We start from the raw sequence: 19,937 nt of genomic DNA on the forward strand, positions 1-19,937 counted from the left end.
GAGGATCGGTAATCTGCCAGAAAACTTCAATCTCTGCATTTTTTCAAGCCTTCCAAAGAACTTGCAGAGCTCGTCTTATAGATCACAACTTCTCAACAGTGCAGTCATTTCCAGGTGTAAAAGTCGACCACCTCTGATATATATATATATATATATTACCTTTTTAATCAAAACCCAAAGCAGATGAAAACAAGACATTAGACAGTTAATATTTACCTTGTTCTTCTTGCTGGTTGGTGCAGGAGGCTTTATCAGCTTTTGCAGGATTCTCAGGCACATGAGAGTGATGTTCTCCACAACTACAGGTGTCTTTATATTAACAGACATCAGGAACAGGCTGAGAGCTAAAAACAAAAAATATGAAAGGAAAACAAAAAAAATCAAACTGAAACCTAACAGACCAAAATCTGTAAACAAATTATCCACCACAGAGAGTTATAATGTCTATGAAAACCAGAAGGAGAAATCTGATCTCTCCAAAGAAAACTTATGAATCTTACAAAAAAATCAAGGCAAAAAAAGCTTGAGGACCTTTTTATATTGTGACAAAATTAAAAACCATAAAAATCAAAGAAACCAATGAGATATTTTATTTCAATTAAAAATCAGGATGAACTTTTAAACGGATTAAAATAGTTCAGGATGAGAGCTTGGACTTACCACAACGCAATCGGAGCTCCCAGCATCCTCCCTCCTTGGAAATCGAGTCTGTTAGCAGAAGCATCTCGTACTGCAAATTACTAACCTGATGAGAACAAAAAAAACTAAATTCAAGACCAATCTGCATAGCACTAACATAGATTTAAACACCTTAACCAGCAGCTAGATTACGTCCAAAGATGTGTGGGACAACATACCAGGTCAGGGTTGGCCCAGTGACCTTTGAGGGCAGCTGACACCTTGGCGATGATGAGGTCATTCATCTGCTGAGTAGCCTCTGGATGATCTCTGGAGAATGAATGTAACCATGTAGAAAGCAAGTTAACCACGTGTTTTGTGATATTTAAAAGTATGAGAATCAAGTAGAAGGATTTAGTTTTAATGGAGATTCAGCAACAAAAAATTTTTTTTTTAGCATTTCTACTGAAATACACCAGATAGAGAAACACACCTGGTAAGGAGACAGATTAGCTGACGCACTTCCTCCCTCATAGCTGCTGTGCCTCGCCGCAGGTTGTACTCAAACAACTCCCGGATGAGGCCCTGGAGGACGAGGATCTGCCGGAGAGCCGGGTTTGTGGCCAGCGCACGAAGCAGCGTGATGCAGTGGCCCGTGACAGCCGAGGCGCAGCCGTAGCACTTGGTGGAGGAGGTGTGGCCGCAGCCCAGCACAGACAGGGCGCGGTACTGACTGGCGGTGAAGGTGGGCTGGTGGCTGCTGCTGCTTCGCGACGACTTGGTGGCGGCCTCTCTTTGCTGCAGGTCATACTCCAGGAGCTCCTTTCGAGACGCCAGCACTTTCTGTAAGCAAAACGTAAGGAATACCGTTACATAGAGGAATAAAAGACAGGATTTATTTTGTTTTTACCGGAACATCAACAGTTTTTCTTCCTGACCTGTATGATCTTGGAGAGCTCGTCGAACGATGTCTTGCAGTCGCCGCTGTACTCCTGAGCCAGTTGCTGGATGTACCGGTTCACATTAGCGGAGGACGCACCGAGTCCTGCGCCTGCTCCAGTGTCGTCCTGTAAGGTGGAGAACATGATGACTTCAAACTGCACAAGCCTGAAATAGATGCTTAATAACAGCATCATTACATTGTATCTACATTCACTGTAATCCATTATGCATCTTGTGCTTTACCTGAGGTTTCTCTGGCGCTGCCTCGTTGACTTTAGACAGCAAGCTTTCTAACTGAGGCCTGTGGCCCATTAGCTGGTGGTAGACTCGGTCCGCTTTGTCCAGTAGGGTGTTGATGTTGGTCACAGCCTGAAAACACAAATACAGTTCAGACGGGTTTTCACAAAAGCAGAAACATAAAATTCATTTGGGGGGAAAAAAAACAAACATTTTAGCTACTGAAACAGATTCTTGCCTTTTTCCTGTCCTCTTCATTCTCTATGGGATCCACTGCACAGCATGGTTTAGCATACAGCATGAAGTCAAATCGGGCATATTTGCAGAAACCACATGCGTTGCACAGGAAAGGGTCTTTTTCGTCGTAGTTTATGGACCTGAAGACAAATAACAAACATGATCACAACTTGAGGCACCTGCAGTGAATCATCCAGCTGCAGGAGAACAGCGCTCACCTGCACTTGTGGCACTGGTACACATTTTCACCGCAGTTGCCGCACACTCCAGGGTTAGCCGGCACAGAAGCACTGCAGCGCGGACACTGCAGGGTCTCGGTGGAGGCTTGGTAGTTCTCGTAGAAATCAGAAAACTCGATCATCAGGTTGGAGGCGACGATGGGCAGCGGGAGGTCGATCTTCACCTCAGTTTGTCCAGGAGTCAGCTGAACTTTCTTTGCTTTGTGCCAGCGAGCCGGCCTAAAGAAAACAAGAAAGATCAAGATTACAACTAAGTTTTATTAGATATTTAGGATGATAATATGAAGTAATGGGTGTTCCCTGAAGCATACTTATTCTTCAGCTCCACAATAGCCTGGACAGTCCTATTGTTGTAGTAGAGATTGATGGTGCGGACCATTTTGGTGCGTTTCAGATCACCGATCTTCACTGTTACTTTGCTGATGGTGTGGCTGCCAATCAGCTTCACAACCTGCTGGGTGGTGGTGTAGCGGGTGTCCACTTTGATAGATGATAGTTTGATGTTCTAGAGTCAAAAGGAAAAAACACATTTAAAAGAATTTTCACGTAGTTTATTTTTGTTTCTTATTAACTTTAGATTTTGTTATACTGGCGTGAATGAGCTTGCCAAGAGTGCTATAATCTAAGCTAAAAGTTTAACTTATCAGCACTAGAGAAGCTGAACACAAGTACAATTCATGGGAATCTTTTTAGAGTATAAAAATGGGTAATGGATAGAAATAATTCCTAGGACTCATAAATACTATTCTGTGAGTTTTTTCACTTACTGAGAAGGGAACTTCTGGGTTGTTGCACACCAAGCAGGGGTCGCTCTCAAGATAAAAGCCATCAAACTCCACCAAACCAGAGAGAGTGCTTCAAGACAAAACCATACATATTCTCATTTAAAGATATTTAAAAATGTTTGTGTTGGTACAGAAATCTAATTGCATGTTCATACTTGTAGATGTTGGAGTTGGGGTGATTTGTCAGGATGTGGTTCTGTGCTCTCAGGATTTCCACAGCTTTCTGGGAATATTCTTTCAGCTTGCATAGAAAAGAAACAGCGGATTAACAAAGACTTTCTATTTTGAATCACTGAAATAGCACAACTGTGGTCTTGTAATTCTGCCATTTGTCAGATTCAGCCAATACAAACACACCAGATATCTAAAAAAGTACTTAAAACCTAACCTTTTTCTCCGTTTGAGGAGTTTTGAGAGAGAAATATCCCAGCAGGTCAACAAACTGGGCGGCTTTGCGACCATATGCAGGAAGCTCTGGCCAGATGGCCCAAGTCAATTCGAGCAGCAACTCCTGCTGAGATTTACTGGAGTTCCTGTGCAAAAATGTACATAAGCCAAACGCAAAAATTGTATACTTTTTTTATTCGATATCTAAATGAAAAGTTTCAACACTACCTATAGATATGCAACGCCAAGCAGTGGGCTTGCCAGCGAACAGCAGATGAGTTTGATTCGAGGAGGAAGCAGCGCAAGAACTGGATCAGAGTCTCTTTGTCTGCAAACTTATTCAGCTGACTGACCAGAGCCATGCACAGCTGATCTTCCTGGCTGCTGATGCCATCGCCTGTGATAAGGAGGGAGAGATTTAACCATCAGATTCTGCTGATTATATGCTTAAAAAAAAAACAAAAGCGCTGGAGATTTGGACGCAGGTTGAAAATCACTACATCTTACTCTCTTTGTCTTTTTCCTTGTCTTCCTTTTTGCTTTTCTTGCTGGAGGATTTGCCTTGAGAGGACTGGGAAGCTCCTCCCTGACCAGAACTGCCAGAGCCGCTTCCGGAGAAGGAGGAGGAACCCGCGGAGGAGGAGGAAGCGGCCAGCACCTTGCTGCCACACAGGGCACAGGAGAGGAGCTGAAGCAGAACTGGAGAAACACCCTCATCCACCAGGAAGCTGACCTGGAGCAGAAAGTACAACACGGCTGGGCGCCGAAGAGCATGAAGGGAAAGATCAGAGACACAAACGATGTTAAAAGCATTGGCTTCGAAATGTTTTGTTTCCACTGACGAAATATTTTGAATCAACTCACAGTCATCCTTCATGCAAAACTTCTGCCAGTTGATCGTCCTTTGTGTAGCAATTTCAGCACATGCTTTGAGATGCTCCATCTGGAAAAATAAAATAAAAATAATTACTTACCTACCTAAACTGAGTTAAACCATAAAGAATGTTGCATGTTGGGAAAAGAGGACACTGACCAGATTGATGAGTGTGTCATACTGTAGAGCTGAGCCAGATGTTGCAGTGACTATTCCAGCCCGAAGGAAGATGCCCTGCTCTTCCAGAAGCTTTTTGATGCTGCGGACATGCGAGTCGAGGGTGTGCAGATCGCGCAGCTGCCGGTATTTCTCCTTGGAGCCACAGATGAACAGCAACAACTTTCTAACTTGCCTCCTGACGAACGGTGTCTGTTGGATCATCAGATACTAAGATTACAGAAGAGAGAGATCAGGATTATTTGTTGTGAAGATGGAACGAAAAATATATATAAAAAGCTCATGAAAGCTTACTTCTGACAGATAGTAGAACCAAGAATGGTCAAAGACAGGAGGTGGGATCCGAGGGTTCGTGTCAGCAATCTTCTTTATCTGATACGGCAGCCGGAGCACCATCTCAGTCAGTAACTGGGAGTAGGCTTCAAACACGTCAGCGGCATGCCCCTGGTAGCAGAAATCACAACTCATCGAAATGCCACAATCAAAGAAAGTGATGCAAGATAAACACGGCTAACGTTTGCTGCCGTGATGATACCTTAACATATTGGCGAAGGAAAAAGGGGCTCATGTCAGGGGGCGAGGAAGCTGTGTGAGGGCGAAGGAGCTGACTGGTGGAAGTGGGTTCCTCTTCGCCCTGTTGATTTTTCCAGAACTCCAGGAGCGACTTGAGCACGTGGAGACAGTAGTCGATGGCGCCCAGGCTCAGCAAGGCCGTCGCTGTTGCATTGGAAATCAGGGAGGACGACTAAAACCGAAACAAAAGGAAAAATTGTAGACAATACTTTTCGCCAATTCGATCACACAGCACAATTTAGTTATGTTCTTCTCCATTGGCAATTTTTCTAATTCAAAAATGGTCTGCGCTGTCATAAAAGTAAAGAAGCGACTCAAGTCCTCGCCCAAATATGTTCGTCTTGGTGCTGCTCAAATGAATACTGATTTATTCTCAAATATGTCTATGAAGCTGCATCAAAAAGACCCCGTACCTCTGAGGAGGATTTGGACCCAGACTTTGTTCGTGACATGAAGACGCTCAGCAGCCTCATGATGACCAGGTGGACTTCGTTGATTGTACTTCTCTCATTCTTTTTGGACACATCCTGCAGAGGAATGATGCTGATTAAGTAAACCCATTTATATTTATGTTCCAAAAAAGAAAAACAGATATCATTTTGAAGAGATCCTCCATTCCAACCAAAAATGCTGTAATACATTTGTTGCGTCAGCAGGTGGTGATAACTACATTAACTACATGAAATTTCAAAAGAACATCCTGAAGATGATGTTCCTCTAAGTCATATAACATCTTGAGTTTACATTTGCAGTTTAAACTGTTCCTGGGTTGCCATAGTTTTTAGCACAAAAATCCAGCGCTGGCATGAAAAAGTCAAACTCTTTTGCAACCGTTCTAATCATCTCCGTCTTTCCCGTTCACACAGATCCATCATAGGCAGAAGTTGCGATTTTTTACGTCTCTACTCAGGGGGAAAAAAAATCTAAATATTTTCTACAGGGTTTTATTTCACAAAGCTCTGTGTGCATGCAGGATCCAAAAGACAGAGAATGTATTTCTTGCTAACTAGCCGTCAGAGCCTCTGTGTATTTACCTTCTTGTGTATTCCAAGCTCAGCGATGAGCTGCGACAACAGGTCGTCTAAAGCACCCTTATCCTTGTCATCCTCCCCATCAAGGTCCGATGTCAACATTAGGATGACTTGCATATATGGGATGGCTTGAACCCCACCAACATTATGGAGCTCAGAAAGATGCTGCAGCAAGCGCTCCAGCAGCATCAGCCGAACCATGTGTAACCTAATGAGGAAAAAAAAAAAAAAAAGAAATCACAAAAGAGAATTTAATCTGAGATTTTGCTGCTTTCTGCATCATAAACTCTCCCTGACCAAACTTACTTTCTGTCTAGTAAAGGAAAGACACTGGCTGTTCAAAGTTACTTCACACAGTCCCACTCCAAAGCGTAAACAACACCTTATAACCCACATGAGCCAACATTCACAGTACTAGCCTGTTGCTTGTGTGGATGTCTCCCTCAGTCTCTGCTTCTCCCTCTGAGCCTTCGCCTTCATGCTGTGCTGTTGTGGTGCTGATGGCTCCGGTGCTGGAGCTCACACTGCCTGGACCTACAGGGTGGCCCTCCACTGTTGTGTCTCCGTATGCACTGCTGCGTCCGGACACTGTGCACAAGCATGTGGGGAGGGGGGAAAAAAACATGACAATGCAAGCTAAAAACACAACAAGGAAAAAGCTCCAAGAATCAAGGAATTACTTATTTTAAGGAACTTAATTACATGCAGATTGTGATTTCTCAATTTTAAAATGCAGTACAGGGAGATGGAGAGAAAGGAGCAGTAAGTAATTCAAGTGCTCATTAAAGATAAGACAGGTGATCAGAGGACAAAAGAAAAATAATGGAAAAACTTACAGGTCTTGTATGTACCGACTGTACTTGAGCAGAAATGTGTTTTAATGGATTTTCTACAGCTAATTTAAGGCATGCATGATTGTGCTTTCACTAAATTAAACTGGCCTAATTTATTCAAGTAACCCACCACTGTGCTCCCCTGCTACAGAGTCGATAGCAGAACCCCCACTCTCTGAGCCCACACTGCCTCCGTGCTCAGCTGGGGAGGTCCGCAGCGTAGAGCCGTCAGTAGCAGCTGTGCTGCCCTCATCATCTGATGCCGGGGCTGAAATCATAGCAATAGCTGTAACAGTAAATACACCGCGGTCATCTGGCCAGGACACATGAGCTTTGTTTTTACTTGTTTACTAACAAGCAAAAGACACAATCAATGTTCTTTTCTACACATATTACATGCAACATGATGTGAAGATATAATGCCAGAGTGACACAAAATAGTGGTAAAATAAAAGATGGAAAACAAAAGATTCAATTAAAATAATAAAAAAACTATAAATGTGTTGAGATTTGAAATTACATATTCAACAAAAAAAATTTATTCACAGCGCCTAAAACTGTGAAAATGCAGGAATAAAAACAGAGTAAAAGCTTTTGTCTGCTTTTTCTCCAGTTCTGGTGGAAAGGTTTTCTTACCTGATGCCGTCGTGTCTGAAAGGGTTCCAGCGTCCAGAGAGGATGAGCTCGGAGCCTGGCCAGACAGGCCGAGGCTCTGAAGGCCCAGAGCGCTGCTGTTACTGCCTGGAAAGGACAAAAAGTACATTTAAGTCCTAAAACACAACAATAAAAGAGAGTTTGATGGCAATATAAAAGGACAACAGTTATGTTTAGTGGCATGTGTGTTTTCTGTGAACAGCTTCAAGACATTATCCTAAAAACACATGTTCACTGGAAAAACACAAAATCTTACAAAATATTTTTGAATAGAATATATAATACAAATGTCTGAAAACAAGACGTGGCGAGCTTACAAGTCACTTTTCAGCAAGATATAGGAGTTTAAGTCAGTAATTCCTTAATATTGAAAAAGTATTAGTTCCACTGGAAAATTATGTCACTTATAACATGGGAAAAAAGTCTTGTTATAAGTGGAATAATCTGTCAGTGAAACAAGAACATTATCTATATCTCAATATATAGCTCAAAAAGTTACTATATGCTTACTGTATGTTGCTATATACTATACTATATGCATGTTAATTTTCCTATTTCAAGTGTGACAAGGTATTTGCACTAGAAACTAGACCAAATATATTTGGTACGAGTTTGTGGTTTTGCCGTGCTTATGTTACAGCTTTTTAAAAAATCTAATGAAAATTACCTTGTTGGTCCTGCTGAAGGCTGAGCGCAATGGCAAGCTCTACCATAGTTTCATCGTCCGCATCAGGAGGGATGTCGAGCATCGGCGGGTATCCCTCAGCTCCGGCCAGCAGAGCCTCCAGAGGAGAAGGATTTCCATTATTGACATTTTCTGCTGTTTCCAGGACCATTGACTCAGACTAGGAGGAGAGCCACAAAAAGGTGTTACTCCTGCACAATAAACAGGTTTTAACTGAATATGATAATATAGGATATTTAGAAATGCATAGATATCAGTCTGCAACGCAAATCTGGGTTGAAAAATGTGAAGAAGAAAAAACACAAGTTAAGGTAAAGTTATTCATATTAAGTCACTTTTTAAAAAAAAAATGTTTGTGACAAGAGAAAAGTGATACAGCGATCAGATAATTTTTTTTCCTCCTGTTTATTCTCACCACCATCTCAAAGTCTCCATGATCCACTTCGTTCTGCTCCTGGCTCTCCTGTTGACCTTCTTCTCCTCCAGTCATCACAGACGATTGCATTTTGTCATCCGCATCATCATCATCGTCATCATCCTTGTCTCCTGACCGAGTATGAATCAGGAAGCTTTAGAAAACTAGATACACCGTTCTCATAACACTCGTTAGTATAGATAATATAAGGGAAAGTTATATTTTACAACACCTACGGAAAATCAAAAGGACTTTGTGTTTATCTCTTGCTAGCTTACCAATAGACGTGTTGGAGCGTGGGGGCGATGGAAGTGTCACATGACGGCGTTTGTTTCTTGGCCGCAGCACTCTGATCAGAGCCTGCTTACAGGAAAAGCTCACAGCAGTGTCCTAATAAGAGTTTTGCAAAAATAAAAAATAACTTCATGACTTTGTATTGCTCTTACGAACGATTAATACAACAGCTTGTGTCTTAAAAACACAGTTACAAATAAGCCCATTGAGTTAAATAAAATGGAAGTCTCAGTATTGGGATGATTGATTGTTTGTGATACATAATAGCAACATATTGTGCTACTTACGGGGCAAAGTAACATCTGCATGTAGATTTTGGAAGCTACATTGATGTAATCCAGTTCACATGTGCAGTAGGCATGTATGATGTCAATCAAGGCATTAACTGTTGCCTCCACGTGTGTCAGGCCTTAGAAGGAAGATGTGAACAACACACACCGATATCAGAAATCACAATAAGGCCAACAGATCCTCTGCACCAACAGAGAATTATGTTCTTTGTCTCAGGATGTTAAATTCACATAATTCTGTTCTTGGAACTTGTTCTAAAACACTTTTCTTTGTGTTGTTTCAGAGAAACATTCTGACTGGTCAGAAAAAAAATACAATGACAAATGTTGCACTGGAATGGACCTATGAGAACAGGAACTCTACAGTAGCGCTCTTGTGAAGCATGAACTTTCCAGGTCAGGAAGAACATTGTTCTTGTTTTTGCCACTTCAAGTAAAAGAACAAATTTATCTGTTCTTGAAGAGTAGGTATAAGCATTTATAAAGTAGTACCTTAAATATTAAACACACCCTACGAACAAGAGTAACTACATGTGACTTGTGCAGTTAAGACGAAACGCATCTGAAGAGTGGCGTTTTTATGGTTTACACTTACCAGGGAGGCAAGCAGGAGCGAGAAATGCATTCTTTGGTTTCTGGGAGTGGAGTTTCCAGAAGTTATTCATAAGCTGAGAGATGAAGTTACAGTTTTCACCATCCATGTGCTTCTGCCCATCCTCTGTTGAGTCTAATTTACAAACATATTCAAACAGGAATTGGTCTTAAAACTCCCATTTATTTTTAAGCTGGTACCTCAAAGTTCATTTGAACCAACTTGGAAAGCATCTTCTGATGATCAAAAAAAAAAAAGCTTCTTACCGGAGTCATGGTGCAATGACTTGCTTTCTGTGAAATGCACCAAGTTGTTGGGTCTCATGATTGCAATAGAGCGTGCAGTGATCACGAGCCTCTGGAAAACATCTGGGTCAAGTTCTTTTCCTTCACGGCTGCAACTGTTCAAACACTGCACAGCGTTACTCAGCAAGGATTGGTCCTGGCGAGACAAGGGACACAACGCGGTGCAGAGTTAATCATCACATTGGTAAATATTTAGTTCCCTCTTTCATTCCGCAAATGAAATAAAATGACAAAAGATTGTGAAAATATTTCCAAATGACTAAGGAAAAGCCCAGCTGGTCGCTGCTGTTCCACAAAAAACACGTTTTGTCGTCGTTTCTTCCTCACCTTATGGTTGTGGTAAGCGGTACGGCTGGTGTGCAGACTAGCCAGAAGTCCCTTTGTCTGCTGCTGGACACCAGTTGGAGTCGGCATGGACAGAAGCAAAGTGGCAAGCTCCAGAGCAGCAACCTTGTTCTTCTCCTGGAGAATTAAAAAAACTGAATTTACCACTTTGAAAAAAGAAGAGTTAAAGTAGAAGACTAAGTTTTATTCTAGCTTGTCAATACATTAAAAATATACATACATGTATCATTTTTCATCTTTACCTTTTCATTGGATGAACCTACTGCAAAGCAGTTTTCTAAAGCTTCAAGTGAGCTGACCACCAATCTGAAATGAAAACTGAGAATTATTTCTGCCTCTTCTTTAACCAGTTATTATTTTTACTCTATAGCAATCTTTCCTAATCTAAATGCCAAACAACACAAAATGCAGGAATAAATTCAGAGAAAGAAAAAGTCAAATTTGGTGCAAGCGTGAGGATGTTGCATGACATGTTTGCAGTCTCAGGCATGGACACACAACGTGGCACACGTGCACAAACAAAACAAAACAAAAAATAAAAAAACATACAATCAAGCAGAGAAAGGGCAGTTACTAACCGGTCCAAGGTTGATAAGGACTCAGTTTCAGAACTTTTTATTGTATTTTTTTGGGAGCAAAAGAAAAAGAACAAAATCAAGAGTGAGGATCACAGAAAGAAACAAGTGTAATTAATGATTCAGCTGAACAAAAGAGGCATGCGAGAAAGGATGATCACAAGAGCCATGCAGTATTGAGAACCCTTTTGTCCAAATAGAAGCTTGTACTTTTATCATATTCCACGTAAACACTAAACACGACAGTGAGTAAGAAGGGGCAAAAAAATAAATCGATATGATGAATGTGTTTTATCGTGATTTACATGAGACCAAGAAAATTATTCTGAAAGATCTGTACAATTTTTCTTAAAATAAATCTTCAATGTAAAAAAACCCCAAGAGATCAACAATCCATCTATATTTAAAAAACCTACTGCTGCTGTGAGAATCATTTTTAGATTCTAAATGCAATTAGAAAGGTTGAGAGTTTTGGTGTGTGTGTGTGTTTTTTTTTTAACAAATTGATTTAAACTTGATGTGTAAAATTGATCGAAGCAAACAGTGGAAGGCCCCGTACCTCTCCAGCACAGTGCCACTGGTTGTGGTTGGCGTGGCGATGTCGCCATCAGAGCTGCCACTGCCCTGGTTGAGGCTGGGGCTGCACACATTATTAACCGATCCTGAGAAATCTTCTGGTGGATCCTCGGGCCAGCCGAACTGCTCCTTGGTTTTACCGTAGATTTTTACAGAGTCGAGCATGGTGACTCCTGCTGGATCCACGGACGCTCCGACTAGGAAACAAAAAAAAAAAACCTGCATGAGAAAACTACTTACTGAAAAAAGCTCTAAGTATAAAGCTGTTAAAATATTTAGCAAATAAGTGAAATATTTTCGGTGAACCTCCCACATGTGTAATCTTACTGAATATGGACAGCTTCTTGTCAGCCTGCAGGGCCTCCTCTCTGGTGAAGGGGAAATCGAACCAGCGGGCTCGCGTCAGATTTATCTGCATGGTCCGGCCGAAGACCTCCACATAGGAAGGAGCCCTCTCGATGGCCTGAGTGCCCACTTGCACTCGCATGCCTGTCATCACCATAGAAGTGTTGTTGTTCACCACTTCCACAGTAAATCCCCCAGGCTAGAGAGAGAAAAGACAAAGCAAAGTAAGGCTCTGTTCTGAGGCTTATGGTTGCTAAATGTAGTAAACAGGTAACATAAATCATAAGCAATAGCAGGTTATCAACACAAGATAGAACTACAATAACATTTAGCACTTTTTCTGACATGTTTATGAGTTAAAAGGAGTATTTACCTTCGTGTTGGCCACATACATCCCAGTGGAGTTGAGCCGGTGTTTTATTTGCTGCCCATTGTACACCTGCAGCAAGTCGTTTCCCCCGAACTCCACCTCTGTTAGTTGCTGGTTGTGTTCAAAGAAGTCCACTGGGAACGTTACCTGACTCGAGGTCCGAGTGGCTGAAATACAAGAATGGCATTGACATTAGATTTCAGTCGTGTTAATAGGTCTGGTTTTTTGGACTCAACGTCACATTTCCGTCTCATTGCTGCAGTCCAATCACTTTTGAGTTTAGTGAGATTTCAAGCAGTCGTTTAAGTGCCTTTAGACTCACTTGCAGCAGCAGCTTTGCGCTTGCGCACTGGCTTCATGATGCTGATGCCGCACGTTGGCTGCAGAGACGGCTGGAGCCAGTAGGACGTGTTGTCAACGTTTGCCATGTAGATTCGCAGGCTTCCGTCCTCGCAGAGAAGAATCATTGTTGTGCGTTGCTGCTCGTTGCTCGCCGTGTGTCTGATAGCAACCATGTCCTGAATCTGGGGAGGAGACAAAATAAAAATATCCAAAATAGATTATAAATAGGACAGTTATGAATTATTTACAAGAGCAAATATGTTTTCTGTATTTACTATTTTCTACTTCCAGAATTTCTGCATTTTGTTATCAATATGTCACATATTTTTTAAAAAGTTATTTTTTCATACTTATCCAAAGCCAAATACTGAAATCAAATTCCATATCTTTCTAGACATTTTCAGAATCCTCTTGACTTCTCCTCTCAAACTTGCCTACAAATATATTTGTTTTGCTGCTCAGGACAGTGAATTAACCCTACCTTCGCTTTAGCAGGCAGAGTTTTGATCTCCTGGATGAGAAAGGTGTCGGGTTTAACCATGATCACCAGAGGGATTCCAGTCGTCTGCTGCACACAGCAGACCAGACCCGGATGGTTCATCACCTCGGACCACTGGCACAGAGCCGGGGACAACTTGCTGCTGCCGCCGTTGGAGCTAAAAGAAAAAGGGACGACAAGGACGTCAGTTCTTCCAGCTACTTTTGATATTTACTGGCATTATTTCTGTTCCAGGAAAATAAGAAACGATATCTAATGCCAAGCAAATGTTACCCTTTGATGTTGATGGGAAAGAGCCTCTGCACTTCAATAGTGCTGCGGCTCACGGTGGCAGCGAATGATTTGCCCTGGCTGTAGCTGAAGAAAAGCATTTGAAGGACATGGGAGTAGTAAACAGACACGCCACCTCCTGCCACCTGCCCGTTGCTGTCCTACAGTCACAGAGAAAAAAAACAAGAATTTATCTCAATCACTTTTTAGTAGCTTCACAAAAATCTTCAATGTGACAAAATGAAATGAAAAAAATCTGTGTTTTTTTTTAATTTTTAAAATATTTTTGTAGAATTTTTAATTCAACTTACTTTCAGATCATCATGGGTTATTTCCAGGACATTTGTGACATAGAAAGGCCCATGCTGGGCACTGCTGGACTCATCCATGATCTGAGTGTACATGTAACCTGCTGAGGACATGATTACAATTATGTTTTTTCCCTCTTCGTTGAAAAGGAAGGTTGCATCGCGGATCTTGGAACTGGGGAGCAGGAAGTAGTACATGGGGCTCAGGGCGTCCACCGACAAGTCATAGATCTGTTCACAAATAGAAAAGGAGAATTCAATTTTTTCCCCCCAAACTGCAAAACGCAAACAATTTGACTCAAAAAACTTCACATAATTATATCAATATTAGGAAAATATTGTTTTTAAACCAAATTTGCCGTGGCATACCTTGACAAAGTCAGCTGTGATGATTGCCAGCTCAGTCTGAGAACCTGGCAGCCAAATGGCTTTGATGATGAAATTGCCAGTGGCCAGCTGAGGATGCAGCACCAGGTGGTCGGAGACGGAGCCTGTACTGCTAAACGTTAGAACATGGCAGTCCTGGAGAGATTGAAAGAGCGAAACTTTAGTGAAATGCTGAATTGCAAAGTAACTTCTTGGATAACTTTTTGTGGGTAAAACCCAAGTCCAGTTTCCTGACCTTCAGACCACACACAGCCAGGTAATCTTCATTACAGGGGTTGCCAGTGAGACTGAGGACGGTGAAAGGAACTGGGGCAGAGGCCAGTCGGGTCAGAGTTAGCTTCCTCTTGCTAGAGTCTGCTTGCTTCAGAAGTGTGGACAACTGCAGGACTGTTATCTGTCAAGAGGGAGTAAAAAGTGCAAAAAAAGAAAAAAAGATCATGTGGAGTGCTACTAGCAAACCTTCTGCAATCAAATAAAAGTTTATCTGCAACAATATCTAATTTACTAGATTTGTAAAACACAGCTAAGAAATACTTTCTTATAAATACGTAAAAGTACTTATTAGCTTTAATACAGACTGACTGTTCTTATTAGACTTTGTGGCTATTTAATGCCCCATAATGAACTGCACCAGCTAATCTGATGGCAACCGTCTTCTTTAACATTCAGTGTTGATTCAAGCTGCAGTTTTCCATCTGCTAGAACTGATTACAGTCGACTTTCAACCAACAAAGACCAATAAGACTTTTGTTTTTATTTTAACACAATGAAAATATATTTTCAAAATTCAAACACCTGTTTGGATTTGACGCCGTTTCCAGGTTGCGACTGCTCCACTTACCTTCCCCTTTTCGTGGCTAACTGCAAGATGCTGTCGGCGGCCATGGGGTGAGGAGAGGACGCACATCGCGACCCGACGTAGGACGTGCGCACTGATGAGCTGGCGTATTGTTTGGCCTTGATCGCCGCTGTAATTCATCCTCACATTTTCAAAAGCTCCTTCCTGAGAACCAAGTGTGGGCACCTGAGGGAAAAAAAAAAAAGAAAAAAAGAAATTTTTGACCTTATCTACATAAATTTCAACTATCAGAACATTATTGAGGTGTTTTCATAAACACTTTCAGCCCTTTAGTTATCATACCATTAGCTGGTCCGTCATCTCAACATTTTTATCCTGAGTGTGCAGTTCATTCAGGGCTTTCTGGGCCCGGCTGCTGCTTCCCACAGCGGAGGCTTGCTGGAAGTTAGTCTGGATGGCTTCCATCAGAAACATGAGCATCTCAAGTACGATGGCAGCAGTGGATGAACCCACCTGTCGCAAAAAAACAGGCCAAAACCACAGGTGTCATAATGTACGTTGAATGCACAAATAAATCTAGAGGAACTAAAGGGACACTACACTTGGGTAACATATGGAGAGAAACAAATCAAGAAAAAAGGTTTCTCTAACCACTTGTGCTAGCAACTCTTCCTGGCAGCCCTCGATGCTCTTGCAGACGCTGTTTTTCTTTGGTCTTTCTTCATCACTGGACTTGCCATCACAGATTGTGACCTTGCCCTTTTCGGATGGAGAGGCGTTCTGGTGTCTGATGGCGCTCTCAGGCATCCGCATCTCACTCTGGAACGCTGATGATTCTTTCAGAGTTGAGCTAATGCCACTGCTGGGGCTGCGCTTCACCAAAGCCTGTGGGTGAAAGTAAAACCAGTGAAAACTCCTTAAAAAAGTTGATGGAAAAAAAAAAAAAAGCTAGCTTCAGCAGAATGCTCAGTTTTAATGAATGCACACTTTGGCGTTACATCATACACAACTATTTCAACTTTAAGAGCTTTACACTTAGGTTAATCTAAGTGTTTTCATTTCACTAGCTCCCTTATTAACGTTTTAAGCATACAGTAAACAACCATTAGAGAAATGGTGATAGATGGACACAAATTTAGTCCAAAATGCATTAAAAAGCTCAACAAAACTAGGCTGTTAATAATTTTGTCAGATTAATAACCTAAATTTAACTTTAGGCATGCTAGTAGCATGTACTGTTACCCTTCTAAAACATAAGAAAACTGTGTGCAAACAATCACAAAAGTAAAATAATTATATACATGAAACTGCATCAAGCTCTTATTGACAACTGTAACAGACATGGAAGCAAACAACACAATCCACAAACAACACTGCAGGTCTTTGCTACTCCACAATAAACAATAAACACAGAAACATGTAGTGGATGGCTTTCTCTTCGCATGCACATTTACAAAACCAACATTAGAGGTTAACTAGGAAAGCTGGCCTTTTCGCTATGCGCTAAAACACAAGGGCAGGCAATTGTAGCATTTTAGTTCTGGCCACGGATGTGGACTAGCTATAATCCTGATCAAATGAAATGACTGGATGGAAGTCAATGGGGGAATGACTTGCAAACCAAAGTTACCGCTGTTGTTCTCTTCCCATGATGACCTGAGGTATTCGGTCTCACCTGGCAGCTGCCATCCTCTTTGGCACCGCAGTCACAGAAGAAAGAGCCATATTTGGCATAGGAGATCTCATGGTCTTTGTGACAGACCTTGGCGCACACTGTGCACACACCTACCCCATCTACCATCTTACAGGTATGACAGTGGTACCTACAATAGGAAAAACAACAGATGAACGTCAAACGTCTGGTACATTAGCGCAGCAACTAGGCATGGGCCGGTTAATGCTACCGACGTGTTCTGAGGTTTGAACAAGCTGCGATTTGAAACAGATTAAAATACTCCGTCTCAGGGTTCCTACTGTCCTGATAAGGACATGACACAGGAAGTGTTTCCATTAAACTTGTTCCAGTGCTTAACTGGTGCCAGTGCCTGTCTACTGCTAGTTTTGCCTGTCTACTGCTAGTTCTTGTTTCCACCAGGCCAAACTCTGGCTCTGGTCTAGCTGCAAACTGATGCTGGTGGTCATCTAAACTTTGTGAGCTGCATATTAAAAGCTGGCTTTTGTTTTGGTCTAATTCTTAAATAAAAACCCTGTAAACAATACAATCGTAAAATGTCATATTAGCATCAGAATAGTAAACTGTTTATTGTCTTCCCCCAAGTTATTTTATAATCACTTGTCTCTGAGAATAACTAGATGGATGCATAAGCTGTGCTGACAGCTGATTATTTCTACTGAGTCCATAAATATTACTTCAGACTTGGTCCGTCTTTAAATAAGGCCAGGTTGTGAAAGCAAAACTTGCTAAAAAAAAAAAAAAAAAAAAGTTCTCAAATGTTCCAGCGCTCTTTGTGCAGATGAGATATTTGCTAAGCAAGACTGAAACATTTCTCTTGATAAAAGCACAGCTAATATACCAAAGCTGTGACATTTGGGTATTTGAAGAAATATAGGGATAATTATTTTAATTTGTGTTTTTGGACTGTCTCTGTGGTTTAATTTATTATACACACAAAGACAATTGCAGGATAGCAGGTCATTTACTATGATGTAAAGACATTTCCCTTGCATGACTCTCAGTCGTGAACTGGCTTTAGCACCAGTCCTGGTTAAATACTAAACCCATTTTCTATGTGAAAGTGCTGGTGTGCTGGTAGACTATATTTATGCTTTAGTTAGAAAATAATCAATATAAAAAAATATTATATATTTCATAACAAACGCCATAATTAATGCTACATTAGGCATCAAGGTATTTTCACTAACCAGCCAGTGTCTAGTCACATTAATATGGAAGCCATATTCTAATAAAGGCTTGGTGAGCGACAGATTGATAGCTTGCATTATCTTGATAAACAAAAAGTTTCAAGTGTGAGAAAAAGTTTGGCAATTGTTTAGGAAATGTAAAATATATGGATTATAATTTCAAGTTGTTTTGATTCAAAGTTAAGAGCAAACTACTGGAAACAAATTTGTCTTTACCAGTGCTGGTTCATGAACTCCTTCTGAGTGATGGTGAAGGTGCAGAGTTTGTTGCAAAGCGAGTCTTCATCCTGTCAAACAACGACATGTTAACACTTTATTTCTATGTTTTTGTTGTATACTGTACAAATAAATAATCAATCCTGCTCAGAGCAATAATGTGCTGCAGAATGAAATAAATGACAAAAAACGTAGAAATGTTTTTAGAAATTAATTACATTTTTCAGAACTACTGTGCACTCAAAAATGATTTTTTAAAAGATAAGAATAAACCCATTCAGATACCAAAGTTACGCTACTATTATTATTTAATAAAACCGGAGGTGAAGCATGACGTCTTACAGAGTCTTCTGCCTGGGAATCGTCCTCCTCCACTGCCAACTCCTCCACCCAGTCCGAGTCCACTTCCATTGCTTTCTCTTCTCCCTCCACAAGCAGAGCCGAGGTGCCCTGACCGCTGCTCTGCCGCAGAGCGTTCATCACATCGGCCAAATAGGAGATTATGTGGCACGAGCATTCTAGCATTACGGCATGCTGAGAATGCAAGATAAGCACAACATTATAATTAAAGCTGGCACATGCTTGAGAGCATAAATGCAATTATTTATAAACAAATGAAATAAATACAATCAATTACATAAACGTTTTAGACATTTGGATGATTTACCAAAAAAAAAGTAAAAAAAAGAAATACCTTTCCATGAGATAAGTTGGTGCTAACTTTCTCCACCACATTCTTTTGTGTCAAATACTTTTTGCTGCAAAAAAAATATACATTTTATATTAATGTACAAATACCTGTACATTGAAATATTTCAGGTATATGCAGTCACCAAATGAATATGTTTTGTGAAAAATTTGGAAGGGCCCTTCAGTAAATAAAAGTGGCTCCTTACCACCTTGTCAGCCAATCGATCGCCGCGCGGTGAAGCTGCAGGTGGCCGGCCCCCTGCCCGGCACTGGCCAGAGTTGCCATGATGGCCATGAGCTCGGGGAAACCCGTTCCATCCCCATTGGTCAACATGTCTGTTGCCATGGGAATAAGTGTGCTGAGGAGGACAGTGCAGACTCCTTCGCCAACCTGACTGTTGTCACGCACAATGTGAGTGGTGAGCAGCTGCAGCAGCTGTCGGTTTTCCTGCACCACTTCCAGCTGCTCCGTGTCTTTGGGCGGCGTCGCCGTCATGCGGGTCAGCCAGGACTGCAGGCGAGACGGTTCCACACAGGCCAGCTGGGCCAGAGAACCGCACAAACACAGCAGGCTTGGGTTTGGACTCTTCTCAGCTACAGAGAATAACATTAATTAAATTACTATGAAATATTTGGCTTATGACTTAAGATTTTACATTTCTTCCTCCATTTGTTTCATTTAGGCCTACAAAATTATTATATATTGTAAGTTCTTGCTTTCCATTTAGATATTAAGACTTATTTTAATTTCTAATTGATCAAAACTGAGAGTTAAGATACCTGGTTGTTATTCTAAAATAAACTTACTGAGCTGGAAAAGCTTGGTGAAGAATTTGAGCACCCTGTTGCAGAACTTTGCAGACAGATTTTCATTGGCTGTGGCCATCATAATCTGGACAAGTTCACCACTGAAAAAGAAACGCATGTTAAAGAAGAAGATGTTACATATAAGCTTACCTACGGCGTCAGCAGAACCGATACCTGAATGAAAAGAATTCCTCCATCGCTTTTCGGACCTGGCTGCTCTCGAGCTGCTTCTCCAGATACTGCAGGCATTCCTCAAGAACAGACTCATCCAGGCCGCTAAAAAATACATCAGAGACCATTTCTGTTTGTATTCATCAACAACACAACAAAATATTTTTTGTGATATTACAAGCGAAA

The 19,937-nt window shown here is 41.3% G+C and overlaps 1 protein-coding gene across 10 annotated transcripts in view; it reads right to left on the bottom strand.

Moving 5' to 3' along the window:
* The window catches only part of ubr4 (ubiquitin protein ligase E3 component n-recognin 4), a 48,148-nt gene that overhangs the window by 10,524 nt on the left and 17,687 nt on the right, over positions 1–19,937 (bottom strand). For 3 of the 10 annotated variants that reach the window (XM_017305791.2, XM_017305788.2, XM_008413476.3), the window contains 51 exons: positions 19,755–19,856; positions 19,581–19,681; positions 18,980–19,367; positions 18,778–18,841; positions 18,426–18,617; positions 18,084–18,154; positions 16,615–16,807; positions 15,636–15,869; positions 15,327–15,497; positions 15,027–15,209; positions 14,421–14,579; positions 14,168–14,320; positions 13,802–14,029; positions 13,494–13,651; positions 13,203–13,377; positions 12,702–12,903; positions 12,383–12,546; positions 11,992–12,208; positions 11,648–11,861; positions 11,092–11,124; positions 10,756–10,819; positions 10,496–10,630; positions 10,130–10,304; positions 9,867–9,998; positions 9,269–9,390; positions 8,966–9,077; positions 8,688–8,818; positions 8,255–8,432; positions 7,570–7,674; positions 7,064–7,201; positions 6,520–6,688; positions 6,104–6,308; positions 5,483–5,596; positions 5,032–5,241; positions 4,791–4,940; positions 4,479–4,706; positions 4,310–4,388; positions 3,953–4,201; positions 3,674–3,842; positions 3,447–3,591; positions 3,214–3,299; positions 3,041–3,128; positions 2,585–2,778; positions 2,253–2,492; positions 2,036–2,174; positions 1,804–1,929; positions 1,557–1,685; positions 1,112–1,461; positions 858–948; positions 661–745; positions 217–344 (listed from right to left, as the gene is read on the bottom strand). In XM_017305791.2, coding sequence (XP_017161280.2) covers positions 217–344; positions 661–745; positions 858–948; positions 1,112–1,461; positions 1,557–1,685; positions 1,804–1,929; positions 2,036–2,174; positions 2,253–2,492; positions 2,585–2,778; positions 3,041–3,128; positions 3,214–3,299; positions 3,447–3,591; positions 3,674–3,842; positions 3,953–4,201; positions 4,310–4,388; positions 4,479–4,706; positions 4,791–4,940; positions 5,032–5,241; positions 5,483–5,596; positions 6,104–6,308; positions 6,520–6,688; positions 7,064–7,201; positions 7,570–7,674; positions 8,255–8,432; positions 8,688–8,818; positions 8,966–9,077; positions 9,269–9,390; positions 9,867–9,998; positions 10,130–10,304; positions 10,496–10,630; positions 10,756–10,819; positions 11,092–11,124; positions 11,648–11,861; positions 11,992–12,208; positions 12,383–12,546; positions 12,702–12,903; positions 13,203–13,377; positions 13,494–13,651; positions 13,802–14,029; positions 14,168–14,320; positions 14,421–14,579; positions 15,027–15,209; positions 15,327–15,497; positions 15,636–15,869; positions 16,615–16,807; positions 18,084–18,154; positions 18,426–18,617; positions 18,778–18,841; positions 18,980–19,367; positions 19,581–19,681; positions 19,755–19,856 — 8,068 coding nt within the window. The remainder of the gene's footprint in view (positions 1–216; positions 345–660; positions 746–857; positions 949–1,111; positions 1,462–1,556; positions 1,686–1,803; positions 1,930–2,035; positions 2,175–2,252; positions 2,493–2,584; positions 2,779–3,040; positions 3,129–3,213; positions 3,300–3,446; positions 3,592–3,673; positions 3,843–3,952; positions 4,202–4,309; positions 4,389–4,478; positions 4,707–4,790; positions 4,941–5,031; positions 5,242–5,482; positions 5,597–6,103; positions 6,309–6,519; positions 6,689–7,063; positions 7,202–7,569; positions 7,675–8,254; positions 8,433–8,687; positions 8,819–8,965; positions 9,078–9,268; positions 9,391–9,866; positions 9,999–10,129; positions 10,305–10,495; positions 10,631–10,755; positions 10,820–11,091; positions 11,125–11,647; positions 11,862–11,991; positions 12,209–12,382; positions 12,547–12,701; positions 12,904–13,202; positions 13,378–13,493; positions 13,652–13,801; positions 14,030–14,167; positions 14,321–14,420; positions 14,580–15,026; positions 15,210–15,326; positions 15,498–15,635; positions 15,870–16,614; positions 16,808–18,083; positions 18,155–18,425; positions 18,618–18,777; positions 18,842–18,979; positions 19,368–19,580; positions 19,682–19,754; positions 19,857–19,937) is intronic. The other 7 variants (XM_017305793.2, XM_008413477.3, XM_017305789.2 and 4 more) reach the window with 6 other exon arrangements.

This window comes from Poecilia reticulata, chromosome 7 (assembly GCF_904066995.2).
Source record: "Poecilia reticulata chromosome 7, P_reticulata-male-v2, whole genome shotgun sequence".
NCBI lineage: Eukaryota > Metazoa > Chordata > Actinopteri > Cyprinodontiformes > Poeciliidae > Poecilia > Poecilia reticulata.